The 17,197-nt window shown below is 48.6% G+C and overlaps 1 protein-coding gene across 1 annotated transcript in view; it reads right to left on the bottom strand.

Moving 5' to 3' along the window:
* Window positions 1-4,295: 4,295 nt before the first annotated feature.
* MAST3 (microtubule associated serine/threonine kinase 3) overlaps window positions 4,296-17,197 on the bottom strand; it is a 32,729-nt gene continuing 19,827 nt past the window's right edge. Inside the window, exons 18-26 of the mRNA XM_006876296.1 lie at window positions 16,948-17,057; window positions 10,362-10,498; window positions 9,179-9,423; window positions 7,768-7,974; window positions 7,269-7,498; window positions 6,745-6,867; window positions 5,786-5,922; window positions 5,456-5,637; window positions 4,296-4,828 (exon numbers count right to left, since the gene is read on the bottom strand). Of these exons, the coding sequence (XP_006876358.1) occupies window positions 4,296-4,828; window positions 5,456-5,637; window positions 5,786-5,922; window positions 6,745-6,867; window positions 7,269-7,498; window positions 7,768-7,974; window positions 9,179-9,423; window positions 10,362-10,498; window positions 16,948-17,057 (1,904 nt within the window). The remainder of the gene's footprint in view (window positions 4,829-5,455; window positions 5,638-5,785; window positions 5,923-6,744; window positions 6,868-7,268; window positions 7,499-7,767; window positions 7,975-9,178; window positions 9,424-10,361; window positions 10,499-16,947; window positions 17,058-17,197) is intronic.

Below are 17,197 nucleotides of genomic sequence, written 5' to 3'. Positions count from 1 at the left end.
CCAGTCACTTTGTGCCTCTCACCCCATTTTAGACAATCCAATTTTTAAATTACCTGTCCCTATTAATCCAGTAGCGTAGTGGTTATTAATCGGGTTGCTAAATCTCATGGTCAGCAGTTCGAAACTACCAGCTGTTCCAAACAAGAAAGAGGAGGCTTTCTGCTCCCGTAAAGACTTACAGGCTCGGAAACCCTGTACAGGGTTGCTATGAGCCGGAATCGACTCCATGGCACATAACAACAACAACAACAACAAATTAATCTGGTACTCTGAAGAAACAAGCATGTTCTTAGGTGTGAAGAATCTTCGGTTCCTGTTGGAACTTTGGGCAACTGCATTTATAAGCAAAGTCCAGTCCAGAGCAAGCCATCAAAATCGTAGCAACTTCACGGTATCAAGCATCTCTCCTCATTCAGTCTGGTTCTGGCTAATTCAGCCCTAACCATCCTAGAGAGGTTAAATGCGTAACACCTGCACTTCAGATCAGCTGATCCCTTTTCTCCAGCCCCAGTCTCCATGGGCTAGGTCAGTATCCATAGGCTTGGATCCACACTTCCTCTAACTTCAGACCAGCCATACCTTCCTCTCTTTTTACTTCATTGCAGCATTCTCCACCATTTTTCCTCATCAACCACACCCAAGAAGTCACCAGTGAGCTTACCAGGCTGTGTGTTCACTTGGCACCCTTTAACTTTCAATCCTAGAATGGCATTTTCTCTGATATGCACAGACTTTTCCTGCCTCAATGCATCCAACAGCAAACTGTTTGCTAGAAATTCATAAAAGCCAATCTTGATTTTTTTCTTTCTGCAGGTCTGTTTTTCACAGGTAAATCACCTGTTCTCTCAGTGATTCTGTTTGGGGCTCAGGTTTCCACCTACGTCCCATTCTCTACAAGGGCTTACAAAAAACGTCTTTCTTCTGGGAAATTTCAAATTCCCCTTTCAGCATGTCCAATCAAGTACAGGCTGAAAGCAGGCTTACAAATTGTCTGTTAATAGGATAGCCAATAACCATTCCATCACAGGTGCATATAGGCCTCTGGCTGGCATGGTGGATCAGTACACTCTGGTTCCCAGCAGTCATCTTGTTTAATCAGCCTGGCTTTTACCCCAGGTGACTCCAGCATCGACTTTTCTCTCCTCAGCTGCTGTATAGCATCACTCACTCATTTCCATTACAGGTACCAATAACTAAAGTAACCATCTAAGAAGCAAGTTTCACTTGCCGTATCCCTTTGTCCTTTCTCTTACAAAGTGCAATACTTTTATGAGTCTGGAGCCATTGCAACAAATCCTACTCCTGATGCCAACTTCACAAATGGTACCAACCATCCCTCTCACAGCACTCTCTCCTCAGCTGGGTTCATTCTGATTCACTGCAACGGCCACACAGAACTCAGACACCATCCTCACAGTTCTGCAGGTTATTAGGGACATTACTAGGTTGCAATTCAGGGTCAGAAATGCAGTTCTTCCAGTCAGGGCAGCGTCTCCTTAGCCTTGCCTGCAGGTAGGCCTCTCTATGGTACAAATTTCTTTTGGGGCTGCTGATGAATGCCCAAAGGCACTCCATTCGGTGACAAGCCTCACCCCAAAGGCACTTGGTTCCAGCTCCATGGTCACTAATACAGCTTCCTCAATTGACTGGCGACACCCCACTCCACAAGCTTCCTGCCTAAAGCCACTCAGCTGTACTCGCTCTGTGGGCTGGCAAGTCCCCCACTCTGTCTGGGATGCTGGCTCCCAATTCTGCTGCTGCTGCTCCCCTAACTCCTCCACCATTAGCTGTCTGTCCCTGCATCAAGGAGATTCAATGTGCAGGAACCTTGGGGTCCTAAGGACACACCCACTCCTGACTCTTTTTTTCTTGTGGTAGTGACATGCCTTCTCCTGTTTCTGAGAGTTTATTTTGTGCCCACATTAAGTTCCAAGTCATTACAGTGAAATACATTAACAGTCACTCACAATCATATGATCCTTTCAACATCCTCCCCACCTTAACCAACCCCATCAGGAAAAAAGTCGTTTGGTGGGAGTTACAAAGATTAAGGAGAGAAGAATCATATTAAAAAATTCACTGCACTGTAGGGTGCAAACCACAAGACTGGTTCAAATCCATCAGGGGAGAAATGAGGCTGTCTGCTCCCATAAAGATTTAGTTGTGTAAACTATATACAGGTTCAGTATGAGTCAGAATGGATGTAATGCTGTGGGTGGGCTGGCTCAAGGGCGCACAAGACGCCCCAAGCACAGGGAACAGGAATTTGGAAGGGTCCCTCCCTGACAAGTTTTCTAGAAATAGCAGAACAAACACGTCTGAGAAGGAGCAGGTTTGAAGGCGTTGCCATGGCAGCTGAAGACATCAGGAAACAGCCTAATGACCTCTGACCTCAAATGTGCTAGAAGCACCCGATTGTTTCCGCCAAGAGTGGGGATAGGGTGGGGTTTGAGTGCTTGGGCTGGACTGGACTGGATTAATATTTATTTTATAAACACAATTCAGGGTCCTAGGGGGATGTTTGGATGAAGTCTTTCAAAGGCAGAAGCGTGTCCAGGACCAGAGAAGGTACCAGGGAACATCTCAATGGTGATCTATGTAGCCTTCAAAACTTACTTAAAATGAACCAACAGGAAGCATCTTGATGTTTTGCTACATAAATGAGAGGGCTAGAACTGAGGGGTGACAGGCTCTTAGCCTATTGTGCTAAGCCAAGAAACTGTTCACATCCCACCCTCTCCCTTCTCAGACCCTCACAAACCAAGACATTAGGCCTCCTCTTGTAAATGTGGGCTTTTATTCACCACCATCTCCAGGAAAGAAAGAGGGGGCAAGTCATGCACAGCCTTGGTCTTCCTCCAACAGTGACAGCGCTGGGCTGAGGACGGGGACACTGAGGGGGTTGCAGTGTCTAGAGACTGCCCTCACCACGGGGCACAGCTATGTCACCAGCTGCCTCCAAGTGGGGAAATGGAGGCCCTGAGATGGCAAGCAATCCTTCCTGGATCATACCGCATCATCAAGCAGAGTCAGGGCTGGAGTCTGGTGTATCAACCAGACCCTCCACTCAAGCTCCTTCGACGACAATGCCCAAACAGGGTCAGAATACTGCTCCCTTAGGCTGCAACTCACCAGGCCATCTTGGGACAAGTCCCCGCCCTGTGCCAGGCCTTAGCTATCTTGTCTGTCACATGGGGATGATGCCACCACCTCCAGCCTTCTGAAGGCTGGCTGAGGAAGGGAGAAGCCACGAGAATAAGTGCTTGACACAAAGTAGGTGCTTAATAAATAGTCGTTGGTATTAGTCTTGTAAACACAAGGAAACTGAGGCACAGAGTAGGAAAGCTGCTTTTCCTGAGCCACACAGAACAGCTGAGATTCACACGGAGGCCTTGCTGTCTCCCAGTTCAGGTTTCTTACTCGAGCTTCATTCTCAGGAGATGCTGAATTAAGGCAACCCCCTCGCTGTGCTCCAGACAACGTACAGTCGAGGGCTCACCTCGGTGGGCCTCAAACACATGGGCACTTGTGCTGGGTGGACATTCTTCTCCTACTTTGGCAGTGCCTTGTGCAGTGGGTGACCCCTCTGTCTGGATTTGATGAACTCCTACTCATCCATCAAAGCCCTAGTTCCCACGCCGTAGGAACTGGAAGTCAACTTCAGCAGGGAGTGGGAAGTAGCTTTCAGAATCCAGTTCATCAAGATGATGTTGTTTTATAGGGAACGGGAAGTATTTATGAACTTTCCAGGCTATATCCTACCTGGGTCCAGACAGGTAAGCTCAGCTGGCTCGTCTCCAATCAGTGAGTCTTGGGTAGGGGAAGGACCAGGGAATACACGCAAACATTTATTAAAATATGTTTTTAAAACCGAAATACACAAACACACATGACTTGTCCAAAGTGCTTCCTTCTCATCCCAGGAGGCAGGGTCTGCAAACAGGGTCCCAGATGCAAGGGGCAGGGGCAGGGGCAGGGGCAGGGCCAGGGCCAGAGCAGCTGCCCACACAGGGACAGCTCAGTCTGGTAACTGCTTATAAAAAGTAATAAATTAACCACAGGAATGTGCTGCTATGTACAACGCTATCTTCGCCCCCTTTCCTGCTTCTATGGCTCCGATTGGCACCAGACCATGAAGTGTCACCTCCACTTTCCAGCAAGGACCAAGAGGCCATCTTGCCTTCAGGGTACCTCAGGCTGGGGGCTCAGTCTTCATCCGGGTGTCACTTTACTGGAAAGACATTGAACAAAAAACCACACTGCTCCGAGACCAGGAGAAGCTGGAGTGGGAGGCGTCAGTCCTTGCCTGCAGGCCCGGAGGCTCCTGGCATGGCCTCAGCGCCCTCCACAGCAATCTGCGGCACTGAGGTGGGCGGCCCAGTGGCCTCCTCTGAAGGCTCGTCAAAGCTCACCTCCTGCACCGCCTCCTGCTTCTTGAAGGAGTCCCGGCGCTCCGATAGGTGTAACCTCCGCATGACCACCAACTCCGCATCTGGCCCGCGACCACGGCGCCCTGGCTCTCCGTCTAGCCGGTCACCTGTGCCCAGCTTGTCGGCTGACTGACCTCGGCGCAGGCGTGGGGAGCGGGCAGGTGTGGGTGGGTGCCCAGGCAAGGGTGAGGGCGAGCGGGGTGGGGGTGCAGGAACAGGCGGGCAGGCCAGCGGGGAGGGTGGGATACTGCTGGTGGACTTTCGTCGACCAGCTTTGGGACGGGGAGGCCCAAGCTTGGCAGCCAGCCCATGCAGGGAGCTGGGACGGGCATGACCGGCCGCGGCTGGAGAGGCTGGGCTGCTGGAGCTCGGAGATGCGCTGGGTGGGGATGCTGTGTCTGTGGGTGACAGATGTAGGTCAGGGCTACTCACTTCAATGTCTCTAGCCCGCCCGGAGTTCAGGCCCCAGGACTGACCACATCTGGCAAAATTTTCCTGCCTCCTGCCATTTGCAAAGGCTGTTTCCTTTGCCTGGGTCTAATGAACGTCTATTCATTCATCAGTGTCTCAGCTCCTCCAGGAAGTGTTCTCTGCCTCCCCTCTGAATTTCCTGTGTCCACACAGGCTAGGGGAGTCTGTGTCTGGTTTTGTCTCCTCAGGGCCTCCTCCTTTACTGCCCCAGAATAATCTTTCCAACACCATGCCCTCCTTAGCTCACCCCACCCCCACCCCCACCCCATGGCTTCCTATCAAACCTCTAATTGAAGCCCAGCTTGTTAGCACAGGGCTGGAAGCCCTGCACAATTGATCTCTCAACCCCCACACCAGCACCCCACCTAGTCTTCTTTGCAGATGATGTTCCCTTTTGCTGGGCACACTGTTCCCTGTCCCCCCCTGACTCCAGGAGATGGGCAGGGCCCTTCCAGACCTCTAGTTTCGTACTTTCTAAGCTTTAACTCTATGCTCATTCCTTTTTTCCCTCTCTCAGTCCTTCTTCCCAAGGGGGTCCCGAAGCACACACCCACCTGCGGGGGCGTCGGGAGCTGGGCTGCGGCAGGGTGTAGTGGGGCTTGGGGACAGACTGTGAGTGGGTGAGCCTGGGAGGCTCTCGCTGGAAGATAGGGAGTGGTGGAGGCCAGAGGAGAAGCTGCGGCTGGTATGTAGCACTGAGGACTGCTTCGAGATCTTCTTGAAGAGCGATTTCCGCCTGGGGACAGGCAAGAAAACCCAGAGTCAGAAAGGGGAACAGTTGCGCTCCTCCTGCCTGTGACCTGCCATGGGTCCTTCCCTGCCAGGGCCCATGAACTTGACCACACTGAGGTCCCTCACCAGAGCTCCCTGCCCAAACTACTCACCGGTCCTGTGTCTCCCTTCTGCGGCTGCGCTTACTCCGCCGGGCCATGCGGCCCTTGGCCACATTCTTGCGGGCAGGCCCCACCTTAATGGATGTGTTCTCCAGGGCTGTGGTCCTCAGCGCGATCTTGCTGCCGCTCTGTTGAGGAATGGCCGGGGCTGTTAGGGATCACCTGTATGCCTCCCACCCGAGGAGGATCCCCTACAAGTCCCTTCAGTCCTGCCACCAGCCAGGATTGGTCACCTACCCGCTAATGAATGAACTACCCAACAAGTGAATCCACCACTCACTGACGCTCACCTCCCACTCCCCTCCCAGATCCATCACCCAATATCCTATACATCTCCCAAGATTACCCCAACCCCACCCAAAGCTCAGCATTGTTGTCAAAGGTAGCAATGGATACCCTCTGCTTTGTGAGTAAGGGTGGGCAGAGGAGGGTTGGGGTGGGGCATTTTGGAGCAGGGGCCATGCAGCCTGGCTTGGAGGGGCAATGTTAGAGGCTAAAGGGGGTCCATCCTGGCGGAAGGGGCAGGCCAAGTCTGGAGATAGAGTCCAGTGTGGACCACTGGGTGATCTGGGTGGTAGGGGAGAACCAGAAGCTGAAGTTGGGGAGGGGCCCTCAGGGGGAGCAGGCTAGGGATTCTTGGGATCCCCCAAAGGTGAGCAGTGGGGGGGTTCAAGAAGCTCTGAGGGTGAGTGGTGTTAGGGAGTTCCAGGAGTCTCAAGAGTGGTCAGTGGGCTGGAGAGCTGCTAAGGGTGAAGAGGATGTTAGGGGCCTGGGTGGGCAGTGGTGGGGGTTCCCAGATCCCTGGGTTAGGGGAGGTGTTAGGCGTGTGAACCCTGAGAACAGGTAAAAGAGGAAGATGTTAGGGGTCCTGGGGCCCCAAGGGTAGGGGTCTTAGGGACTGAGGTATGGGGTGCTGAGCATCCTGGGCCCCGAGGACAAAGGGGGGGCACCTTCAGCAGCAGCTCCACCACGTCCATGTGCACCAGCCCCAGCACCGATTCCCCATTGATGTGGGTGACCAGGTCCCCTGCTCGTAGGCCCGCTTCCTGGGCGGGGCTGCCCTCCTCCACACTCTGGGGGGTGGTCAAGACAAAGTCAGCAGGCTTGAGTATTACCACCAAGACCCTAGGCCAGCTGTGGGACCCCAGCAAGCTGCTATCTTGAGTTGCCTCAGTTTCCCTCACCCTGGAAGGCTGTTCATCAAGTGAACATGGTGAAGGGCTAGGGCCCCAGGGCTCAGGACAAGGAGGACAATGTGCCATGGCAGGTCAGATTACATGACCACTCAGGGATCCCTTCACCTTAACTAGCAGGGACCCCACCCTAGGCCCTAACACCCCGCAGGTAATGAACAGTCACTCAATTTCCAAGGGGAGGGTATTCCCATGGCTCAGAGACCAAAGGCATTTTTGACTGGAACCCAGTTATACTGTGCCCACTGAGCCCTGCCCACAGGGCCCTCAAAGGAACTCACCCAGACCACGTGGTGCACAGTATAGACGTCACTGTCACCCATGTAGACACGAATGGCTCGCAGGCTAAAGCCATACTTTTTGCCAGAGCTGTGGATGACGATGGGGGGCCGCAGGCTGCCACACACGGGGGACGGGTCGCGGCTTGGCGAGGAGTCACGGGAGGACGGGTTCGAGGACAGCGAGCGTGGGGACAAGGGGCTCATGAGGGGGCCACCGCTGCTGCCATCATCTGCAGGGATGAGGGGTCACTCCCTTGCAGGCCCCTAATGGGGTTCCCTCACTTCCCACCACTTTGCTGCTGTAATACCCAGCACAGTGCTACTTCAGGGCCATTGTACCTGCCTGGGTCCCTGACTCCTCCCCATCTCTCCCAGGGCTCAGTCTCAATGCCACCTTACCAGGCCCAAACAGCCCCCACACCACCAGTGACCACAGGAAGAGATACCAATGGTCAGATTCTATCTGCCGGTGGATGGTGAAGGAAAGCTTAGGCCTTACCTGCCGTGATGATGAGTGACAGGGCAGACACTGAGGCTGATTTGGGCACGCGGCCCCCACTAGGGGAGGCCCTGGGCTTCTCAGGGCCTGGGTCTCTAGGGCCTCCGAGGCGGCGGCCCCGTCCAGAGTCCAGGGCGCGGGGTGTGGAGTGTCGGGCCCCGATGCTGTTGCTGCGTAGACGGGCGTGGCTGAGAGCAGCTGTGTCGGCTGGGGAGTAGGCAGTGGGGTTAGGGGTGAGCCTGGGTCAGTCTCACCACTTGCTGGCTCCATCCTCAGGGGCCCAAACTCCTTCCCTCCCTGTTTGGCATGTGTAGTTCCACATGCTAGCTTCTGCTCATACAGTTCCCTCTTCCTGCATTCTTCTCTCTGGAAAGCTCCCTCTTCAAGTGCCCTCCTCCAGAAAGCCTTCGCCCAACCTGAGACAGAGCACAATGCCCCTTCTCTGGGGTCCCCAGCCCCATCTTCCCTATATTCCTGTTCTGACCCTATGGAATTGGGGCCCTAGCTTTCCTGTATTAAAGCCTTGGCTAGAAAAGGTGCTCTGGTAGCGTAGTGATTACGAATCAGGATGCTAACCTCAGGATCAGCAGTTCAAAACTACCAGTGGTTCCGCAGGAGAAAGATGAGGCATTCTGCTCCCGTGCAAGGTCACTATGAGTCGGAACCGACTCCATGGCACATAACTAACCAGACAAGTGAAAGGGGTCTCAGGTGAACTATTGCTGTTGTTGTTGTGTGCTGTGGAGTCGGTTCTGACTCATAGCGACACTGTACAGGGTTTCTGAGGCTGTAAATCTTTATGGGAGCAGAAAGCCTCATCTTTCTCCCGTGGAACCTCTGGTAGTTTCGAACTGCTAACCATGACGTTAGCAGCCCGATTCGTAACCACTAAGCTACCAGAGCTCCTTTTCTAGCCAAGGCAGGTGAATTATTGTTGCTGTTGTAATGTGCTGTGGAGTCGGTTCGGACTCATAGTGACCGTATACAGGGTTTCCAAGGCTGTAAACCTTTAAGGAAGCAGAACACTTCATCTTTCTCCCATGGAACAGCTGGTAGTTTCGAACTGCTGACCCTGAGGTTCACAGCCCGATTCGTAGCCACTACGCTACCAGAGGTCCTCTTACTCATCCTAAAAAAAATTCTGTATGAAATAGCCCCTCCTCCAGAAAGCCTTCCCTCCACTTTAGAAAGTCTACTTTCTAGGCTCCCCAGCCTTATCCCTCCTCCTTCAAGTCCTGTCCTGACCAAGAGATGTCTGAATTTTGGGGTTCCTTGAGGGAACAGGCTGGGAACTGTTAGACAAGTAAAAGGTCTTTACAGTGAACTCCTACTCATCCTTGAAAACCCATCTCAAATAGCTTCTCATCTGGGATGCTTTTCTGCCACTTCTCCCAACCTGATTCCCCCTTACCAGAAAGGCCTGAAGCCTTGGGCATCACTGGAGTGGCTGCTGGAGGCGGGTCAGGCTCCCCAAGAATGAAGATGGGCCTCTCAGCACCCACAGAGGCTGGGCCTGCAGCTTCATCCTCGGATGAGAAGGCAAACTTGGGCATGGTGTCCAGGCTGATGGTGCTGAGGAGAGACGGGCTGGGGCCTCGCTCAGGCTGGGATAAGGATGAGAGGCAGGAGGAGCCAGAAGACGTCCAGGACCGAAGGCTGCAAGGAAGGGCCCATGTAAGTGTCAGACACCAGAAACCAAAACTCCGAGGCACCCTGTCATCTCTTCTGTCTGGCATCAGAGGAAATTTGCAAATACAGGGTGAGCTCCCTCCCTCTGCCTGTATTATCCTCCACATCTGTTGATAGAACTATTTCTCTTTTACAAGCCCAATTCTAATGTTCATCTTCCAGCAGACATCACTTCGGTTGGGTCTGGGCTTTGAAGGATGAATGGAAGTTTGTTGTTATTGTTGTTAGGTGCCATCGAGTCGGTACCAACTCATAGCGACCCTATGCATAACAGAAGGAAGCATTGCCTAGTCCTAGGCCAACCTCACAATCACTGCTAGGCCTGAGCCCACTGCTGCTACCACTGTGCCAGTCCATTTCATTGGGGGTCTTCCTTGTTTTTTTAAACCCTCCAGTTTACCAAACATGATATCCTTCTCCAGTGATTGGTCCCTCCTGATAATATGTCCAAAGTATGAGAGATGAAATCTGGCCTCCTGACTTCCAAGGAGCACTCTGGCTGCACTTCTTCCAACACAGATGTTTGTTCTTTTGGCAGCCCATGGTACTTGCAATATTCTCCTCCAACTTCATATATCAAATGTATCAATTCTTCTACGGTCTTCCTTATTAACTATCCAACTTTCACATGCATATAAGATTATTTGAAAATACCATGGCTTGGGTCAGGCGACCTTAGTCCTTAAACGGACAGCTTTGCCCTTTAACACTTTCAAGAGGGAACTTCACTAGCAAATGGTTTCTTAGGCAGGTTTTCTAGATGCTGCATGACCTAATAGGCTAGCTAATGCCTTTAACCCTTTTCAACAAGGTCACTGGGAAGCTCCTAGCAATGCCAGATTTTGTGGCTGTACCTTCTAACAGTCATGGAAACTGGATATGCCCACACTGCCTGGCTTACATACCGGATTTCAGTGCTCAGCCGGCGGCTGGACTCCCCCTCGCTGTTGCGTTCCCAACCCTCTTCCCGATCCTCACTGAAGCTCCTTTCAGCGAAAGTAGGGGTGGGCTGGACAGCTAGGAACTCAGAGCTGCTATAGACCTAAGCAAAGAATAAAAATAACAGTCACAAGGATGGTGGCAGGCTGCCACACCCATGTGCGAGAGACAACTTAAAGTGCTTCCTACATTCCAGATGCTTCCACATGAATCATTTCCTTAAATCCTTGCTCACCACATCCCTAATGAGAGCAGTCTATAACTCATGTGCAGTTGAGGAAACTGGGGGTCAGAGTGACCTAGCAACCAAGAGATTCACAGAAGGAGTCTCCACTGCTGATGAAGGTGTCCTGCCTGTGGACGGATTTTGTATCACTTTATATACAAGAAATATTTAGGTTAAGCTTCATGAGGTTATGAAATAATAGTCGGCATAGCAGTTCTATCTACAAATGCCACAAAACAGACACAGCTTCAATGGTTATCAAGAGATGAACATATAAACAAAACATGGTTGATTCATAAACAAAAATATTCAATTCTAAAAATAAACGAAATTCTAATATATGCTACAATGTATATGACCCTTGAAAGCCTTACACTCTGTGAAATATACCAAATACAAAGATCAGATACCAGGGGGTTTCAAAAAGATCATGGAAAAATTCCACTATATTTTAATTCCATTTTTCCATGAACTTCTTGAAGCCCCTACATAGTGTCTGGTTTCATTTATATGTAATGTCCAGACCAAGGAGAAAGTAGATTAGTGGTTACCTAGAGGATCAGGAGCATCCCTGGGTGGTACAGTTAGCATATTCTGCTGTTTACCTCGAGGCTGGAAATTTGAGCCCACTTAAAGTATCTACTGTGATACGCATGGCTGACTCAACAACTTTTTTTGTGTGGGAGTGCACAACAAAACAAACACCAATTCGAAAATATCTCTATGTATGAAGGGGCTTAAAAGTTTGTGGAGGAGTCTGAAGCAAGATGGCGGAATAAGCAGATGCACTGAGCCGACCCTCTGGAGAATCAGGGGAGACCGCATTAAACAGTTACGGATGGTGGTCCTGGAATTGTTGAGCATCAGAGGGTAGGGCAGAGCGGTGGACTAAATGCAAGCTGGAAGAGGAAGTGGACCAGGAGCAGTGAGGGAAGAAAATCAGGTTGACTGTGGGCGGGTGTGCTGCAGCCATCTTAGGTTTTTGCAAGTGGCTGTTGCTACAGCTGCCTGTGGGCCTAGGGCGTGGCTAAAGGTTGCCAGCAAGGGATTGCAGTTCTCTCGTTTCTGTATCCTCCTGGTGATGGTCACGGGTGCGGCTAGTGTGCGCCATTGCCAACCCAGCGGCCAGTGGCACGCTCTCTTGTGCAATCTTGGCTTTGCCAGGGGTCGGGCATCTATCATAGAATCATTGCTTCTGGAGGCGTGGGAGCATGCGCTGAACAACACTATGCAGCGAACAGACAACTAACTGTGTCCGCACTACTGGTTTCTACCACATCCACCAGGAGAACACACCAATATACAAATCATCATCTAAATAGAAATATGACACCAAAAGGTCTCAGAGAAAATAGACCATTTCAGCTTATGTTACAGAAACAAGACAGAGTGCCTCAAACAAGTGACCAAAGTATAGAGTTAGATAACATAACACCAGAAATGGTATCAGAACAACCTGCTAAGAAACTTAAAAGAATGTTTATCAGGCAACTTCAATGGCCTGTGAAAGATGGAGAAAACTACAGATAAAATTAAGGAAAACGGAGACAAAACTATGGCAAAATTCAGGAAACAAACTAACAAAATACTTGAAAAAATGGGAACTATACAAAAAACAGCAATTAGAAAGCCAGAAGATTAACATTAAGACTTCAGAAATAGATAATACACTGAAGGGGCAAAGACATAGAACTGAATCAATGGAGGGCCGAATTACTGAGCTTGAAGAGAAATCTCAATATTTATCTGCCAGAGGAACAATCAGAAAAAAGAGCCAAAAATCTAATGAAGGCCTAAAACTTATGTGGGACACTATCAAAAGGAATAAGGAGTCCAGGTAGGATAATGGATTACGAGCTGGGATGCTAACCGCAAGGTCAGCAGTTCAAATCTACCAGCTACTTTGTGGAAGAAAGATGAGGCTTTCCACCTCCATTAAGATTTACAGCCTCAAAAACCCTATACAGGGTCATTATGAGTCGGAATTGACTCTGTGGCACACAGTCATCACCACCACCTTCAAGAGGAATAACTTATGTGTGACAGGAATTCCAGAACAGGAGGAGATAAAAAAAGACCCCTATAGAGAATTCTAATAAGAGTTATTAGAATAAAACTTCCTTAACATCATGAAAGACAAGAAGATAGTCCATTCAAGAAGTTGAACAAACTCCAAATAGGACAGACCCCAAAAGAAAAACACCAAGACATGTTATAATTAAACTTTTCAAAACTAAAGACAAGGACAGAATACTGAGAGCAGTCCAGAAAAAAGTTACCTACAAAGGAGAAATAGTAAGACTAAGTTACGATTTCTCAGCAGAAACCATGCAGGTAGGAAGACAATGCTGTTGTTACGTTCTGTCAAGTCAGTTCTGACTCATAGAGACCCTATATAGCATTTCTGAGGCTTTAAATCTTTGAGGGAACAGAAAGCCTCTCCTTTCTCCCAAGGAGCGGTTGACAGGCTTGAACTGCGGACCTTGTGGTTCACAGTCTAGTACTGATCCTATGGAGCCACTGTGCTCCCAAAGATGACAACGAAACATATATAAAACTCTGAAAGAAAAAAATTGCCAACCAAGAATCATATATCCAGAAAAATTGTCCATTAAATATGACAGCAAAATTAGGTCACTTTCAGACAAATTAAAAGAATTTGTAAAAACCAGACTGACTTTAGGAGAAATGCTAAAGGGAGTTCTTTGGACTAACAATAGCAGACAACAACCTGAGATTAACATACATGACAATATTGCCTAGACTCAACCCAGATATAGAAATAAGCAAAGTAAAACAGACATGTAAGACTAAAAATAAAGAACCAGAGATACAGTTGCAACAACAACAACAAAAACTTAAAGTAAAAAGGGAACAATGTAGTTATGTGGTTCTGGTGGTTGTGTGCCATGGAGTTGGTTCCAACTCATAGCGACTCTTAGTATAGGGTTTCCAAGGCTGTTAATCTTTATAGGAGAAGAAAGCTTCATCTATCTCTCGCGGAATGGCTGGTAGTTTCTAAACGCTGAGGTTAGCAGACCGACTTGTAACCACTACACTACCAGAGCTCTTTCAAATGAACAGAAAACCAACTATATTTCAAAAACATAAAAAAGTAAAAATAAACCTCAATGTAACTCTAAAACCTAGACTCAGCCTTACTTCCAGTCCTAGCCCAATCCGTACCCCTAACATTCACCCTAGACCAAACCCTGGCACTAAACAAAGCCCTAGACCACAGTCCCAACCCGAATTCTCACTTCTTATTCCTACCCACCCCCAAAAGTTTGTGGAAAGATGTAATAAAAAATAATGAAATTAGTCCTGTCACGACAAGCCCCCATCTAAGACTGAGACTCAAAGGGAACACATGAGCAGACATGTAAGCTTGCTGGAAACCAACTTGGTCTACTGGTGAGTGGAAGAGGAGGAAAGGCAGCAATGAAGAAATGGGCTGAGTTCAACCACATTCCATAGATTCCTGTTGACCTGGAGATGAGAGAGAGAAGAGGACGGGCTGGTTGGTCCAAAGAGTGGTGAGACCTGGGGACACCTGAGCCCATGGACAAGGACATAGCTATGGAGGGTTAGAGCTGAGAGTGAAGCATCCAGTTGATATGAAGTGAGGGGAGATGCACAAGAACACACAAACTTGCAGACAGTACCCATTTGACCTAGCTCAGTGGCTTGACAATCAGAACTTGTCTAGAGGATTAAAAAACATTTTTTTTTTTTTTATAATAGTAACAAGGATAAATTGCTACAATTTGAAGAACTTGACCTATACTCATGGGTGTAGTAGATCAAAATACCAACAAAGAGGGAAGGAGTCTTCACATCAAGCATTCAATGCTATCCCCTCTGTATACAGGCTAGATAGGGATGGGCAATTTAGGCACCACCATCTAAGATGAGGGGGCGATAAAGGCACAAAGTGACTGGCTTACAAGTTTTCAAGAGGGAGTTTAATTTAACAATGTGCAGGGGAAGACAAAGTCCCCATTGAATAGTTTTCATCTTGTCTAGAAGTGTCTGGTGAAAAGAGATGGGGATAAGATTCTTATGACTCAACAGTGAGTAATTGTTATGACTAATTGAGACTGTCACAATTGTAAAGGTAGAAGTTTTGTAACAAAAACGGAGGAGTAGTCAATCTTACATTCCAGGAATAGAGGACCCTTAGGACTATCAAGGGAGAAGAGCACAAGTGGAATGTGGGACCCTATCCAGAGAAACAGCAACACCAGAGATGGAGGCAGAGGTGGGGACTTGGAGAGAGGGAGCAGCTGAGGACTCTAGATTCATGGGAAGAGAGGAACTGAGAGCTGGTGGCCAGGAGGCAGATTTGCAGAATGTGCCCTTTGGTGGTTTAAATGGTTACATATACCTTTGTTGTTGTTAAGTGCTGTCTAGTCGGCTCCGACCCACAGCGACCCTGTACAGGGTTTCCGAGGCTGTAAATCTCTACGGGAGCAGAAAGCCTCATCTTTCTCCCGCGGAACAGCTGTCAGTTTCGAACTGCTGACCTTGTGGTTCGCAGCCTGATTTGTAACCACTATGCTACCAGAGCTCCTTATATATGCCTTAGTGTTTTTTTTGTTTTTTTTTAAAAAGAGCTAAACTAAATAGAGAGAAATACTGTTAACTGATGTACCTGGAGGGGATTATAATCATTGCAATGAAACAAAGTATATGATTTGTTGAATGCGAAACTGATGATCTGCCCTGTAAACTTTCACTCAAATTACAAAAAAAAGATAATGACATTTTTCCATGAACTTTCTGAAGCCCCTTCATATAATTCCTTGATATTGATTACACTGTTCAAGCTGTGTAATTATTCTAACCATCCTTTCCCAAATCATTCTGCCTCCTTTAACATAAACTCACATCCCCTAAGAACACACTCCTCCTTTCCTTCTCCCTCAGATCCCGGGTATTAAATCCTATGAAATAAGGGTTATTGTTGCTATGTGCCGTTGGGTCGGTTCCAACTTATAGCGATCCTCTCTAGGGCTTCAGAGGAGCTGCTGGTGGGTTTTAACTGCTGACTTTGCAGTTAGCAATCCAGTGTTTACCCTACAGTGCCACACCAGGACTCAGGCCACTAGTAACTATGAATCACCTTTGCTTACTGTTTACTTGCTCATTTCATGTAAGTGAGATCATACAATAGCATTCTTGTGTAACTGATTTACTTCACTCAGTGAGATGTTTTGAAGGCTTGTTAAGCACCAGGACTTCATTTCTCTTTTGTTGTTGTTTAGTGCCGCCAAGTTGGTTCCGACTCATAGCAACTGTGTATGGGGTTTCTGTGAAGTGGCTGGTGAGCTTGAACTGCTGACCCTGTGATTCAAACCAACTTTGAGGTCCAGTGCCATACCAGGTCTCTTTATGGTGGAATAACTTTTTTTTTTTTTAAGGGACAGAGGGAAGGGAAAATGGAGGATGAATGCTAATGAGTACAGGGTCTCCTTTTGCGGTAATGAGAATGTTCTAGACCTAGTCAGAGGGATGGAGTGTTTGCCCAACATTATGAATGTGCTAAACGGCTAAAATGGTGAATTTTAGCTGCCCCTTGGAAACCCTATACTGGGTTGCTATAGGAACTGACTTGAGGGCACGTAACAATAGCAAACATATTTTGGAGTCCTATTGTGGCGCTGTAGGATCAGCATTGGACTGCTACCACAAGGCTGGCAGTTCAAACCCAGCAGCCACTCCTTGGAAACCCTATACAGGGTGGCTGTGAGTCAGAACTGATTCATTAGCAATTAACAGTAACAATATGCATATTTTACCACAATGAAAAAAAAAAATTCAGGGTAGGAGAGAATTCACTGGCTAGACAGTAGATAGGAGTCCTCATATAGTGCTATAGGATAAGCACTGGACTGCTATCTATAAGGTTGGTGATTCAAACCCACCAGTCCCTTCCTATATAGGGTCACTATGAGTTGGAACCAACTCAATGACATTTAACAACAACAACAGAGGGTAGACATGTGTTAACTTAGGTGACAGGGAAGGCACTCTCCAACAAGAGGGAGGTTGGCAGAAGAAAGGTGAAGGCAGGGGAGGACACAGGGAGAAATGTAAGAGTTAAAGGGCACAGAGGTAAATAAATACTGTTAACTGATGGTATATGGAGGAGATTATAACCATTGAGCTGAAACAAAGTATATAATTTGTTGAATGTAAAACTGATGATCTGCTCTGTAAACCTTCACTCAATTCACAATAAGAAGTTAAAAAAAAAATTCAAAGGAAAATACCACTTGGCACCATTTCCTAAACGCTAATCCTGTCCAGAGTCCTGACCTCACCTTGCTGAACCGGTGGGAGCAGGAGGAGAACTGGGGGATCTCCGTGGATGACTCTTCATCATTGGTCTCATCGTCTTCAGAGCCCAGGTGGCGATATCGCTCCGAGCGTGCTGCAGGAGGGAGCACACAAGCCCAGAGATGAGCCCAGGTCAGGTGTGTTTAGGGCCCAGAGGTGGGATAGGGATGGGTAGGGCCCAGAGATAGGATTAGGCAGGGTATACTGAAGACCCAGAGATGGGACAGGGCCAGG

This window comes from Chrysochloris asiatica, unplaced genomic scaffold (assembly GCF_000296735.1).
Source record: "Chrysochloris asiatica unplaced genomic scaffold, ChrAsi1.0 scaffold00374, whole genome shotgun sequence".
NCBI lineage: Eukaryota > Metazoa > Chordata > Mammalia > Afrosoricida > Chrysochloridae > Chrysochloris > Chrysochloris asiatica.
Note: the sequence above shows the minus strand (reverse complement) of the source record. Positions and strands in the feature narration are given on the sequence as shown.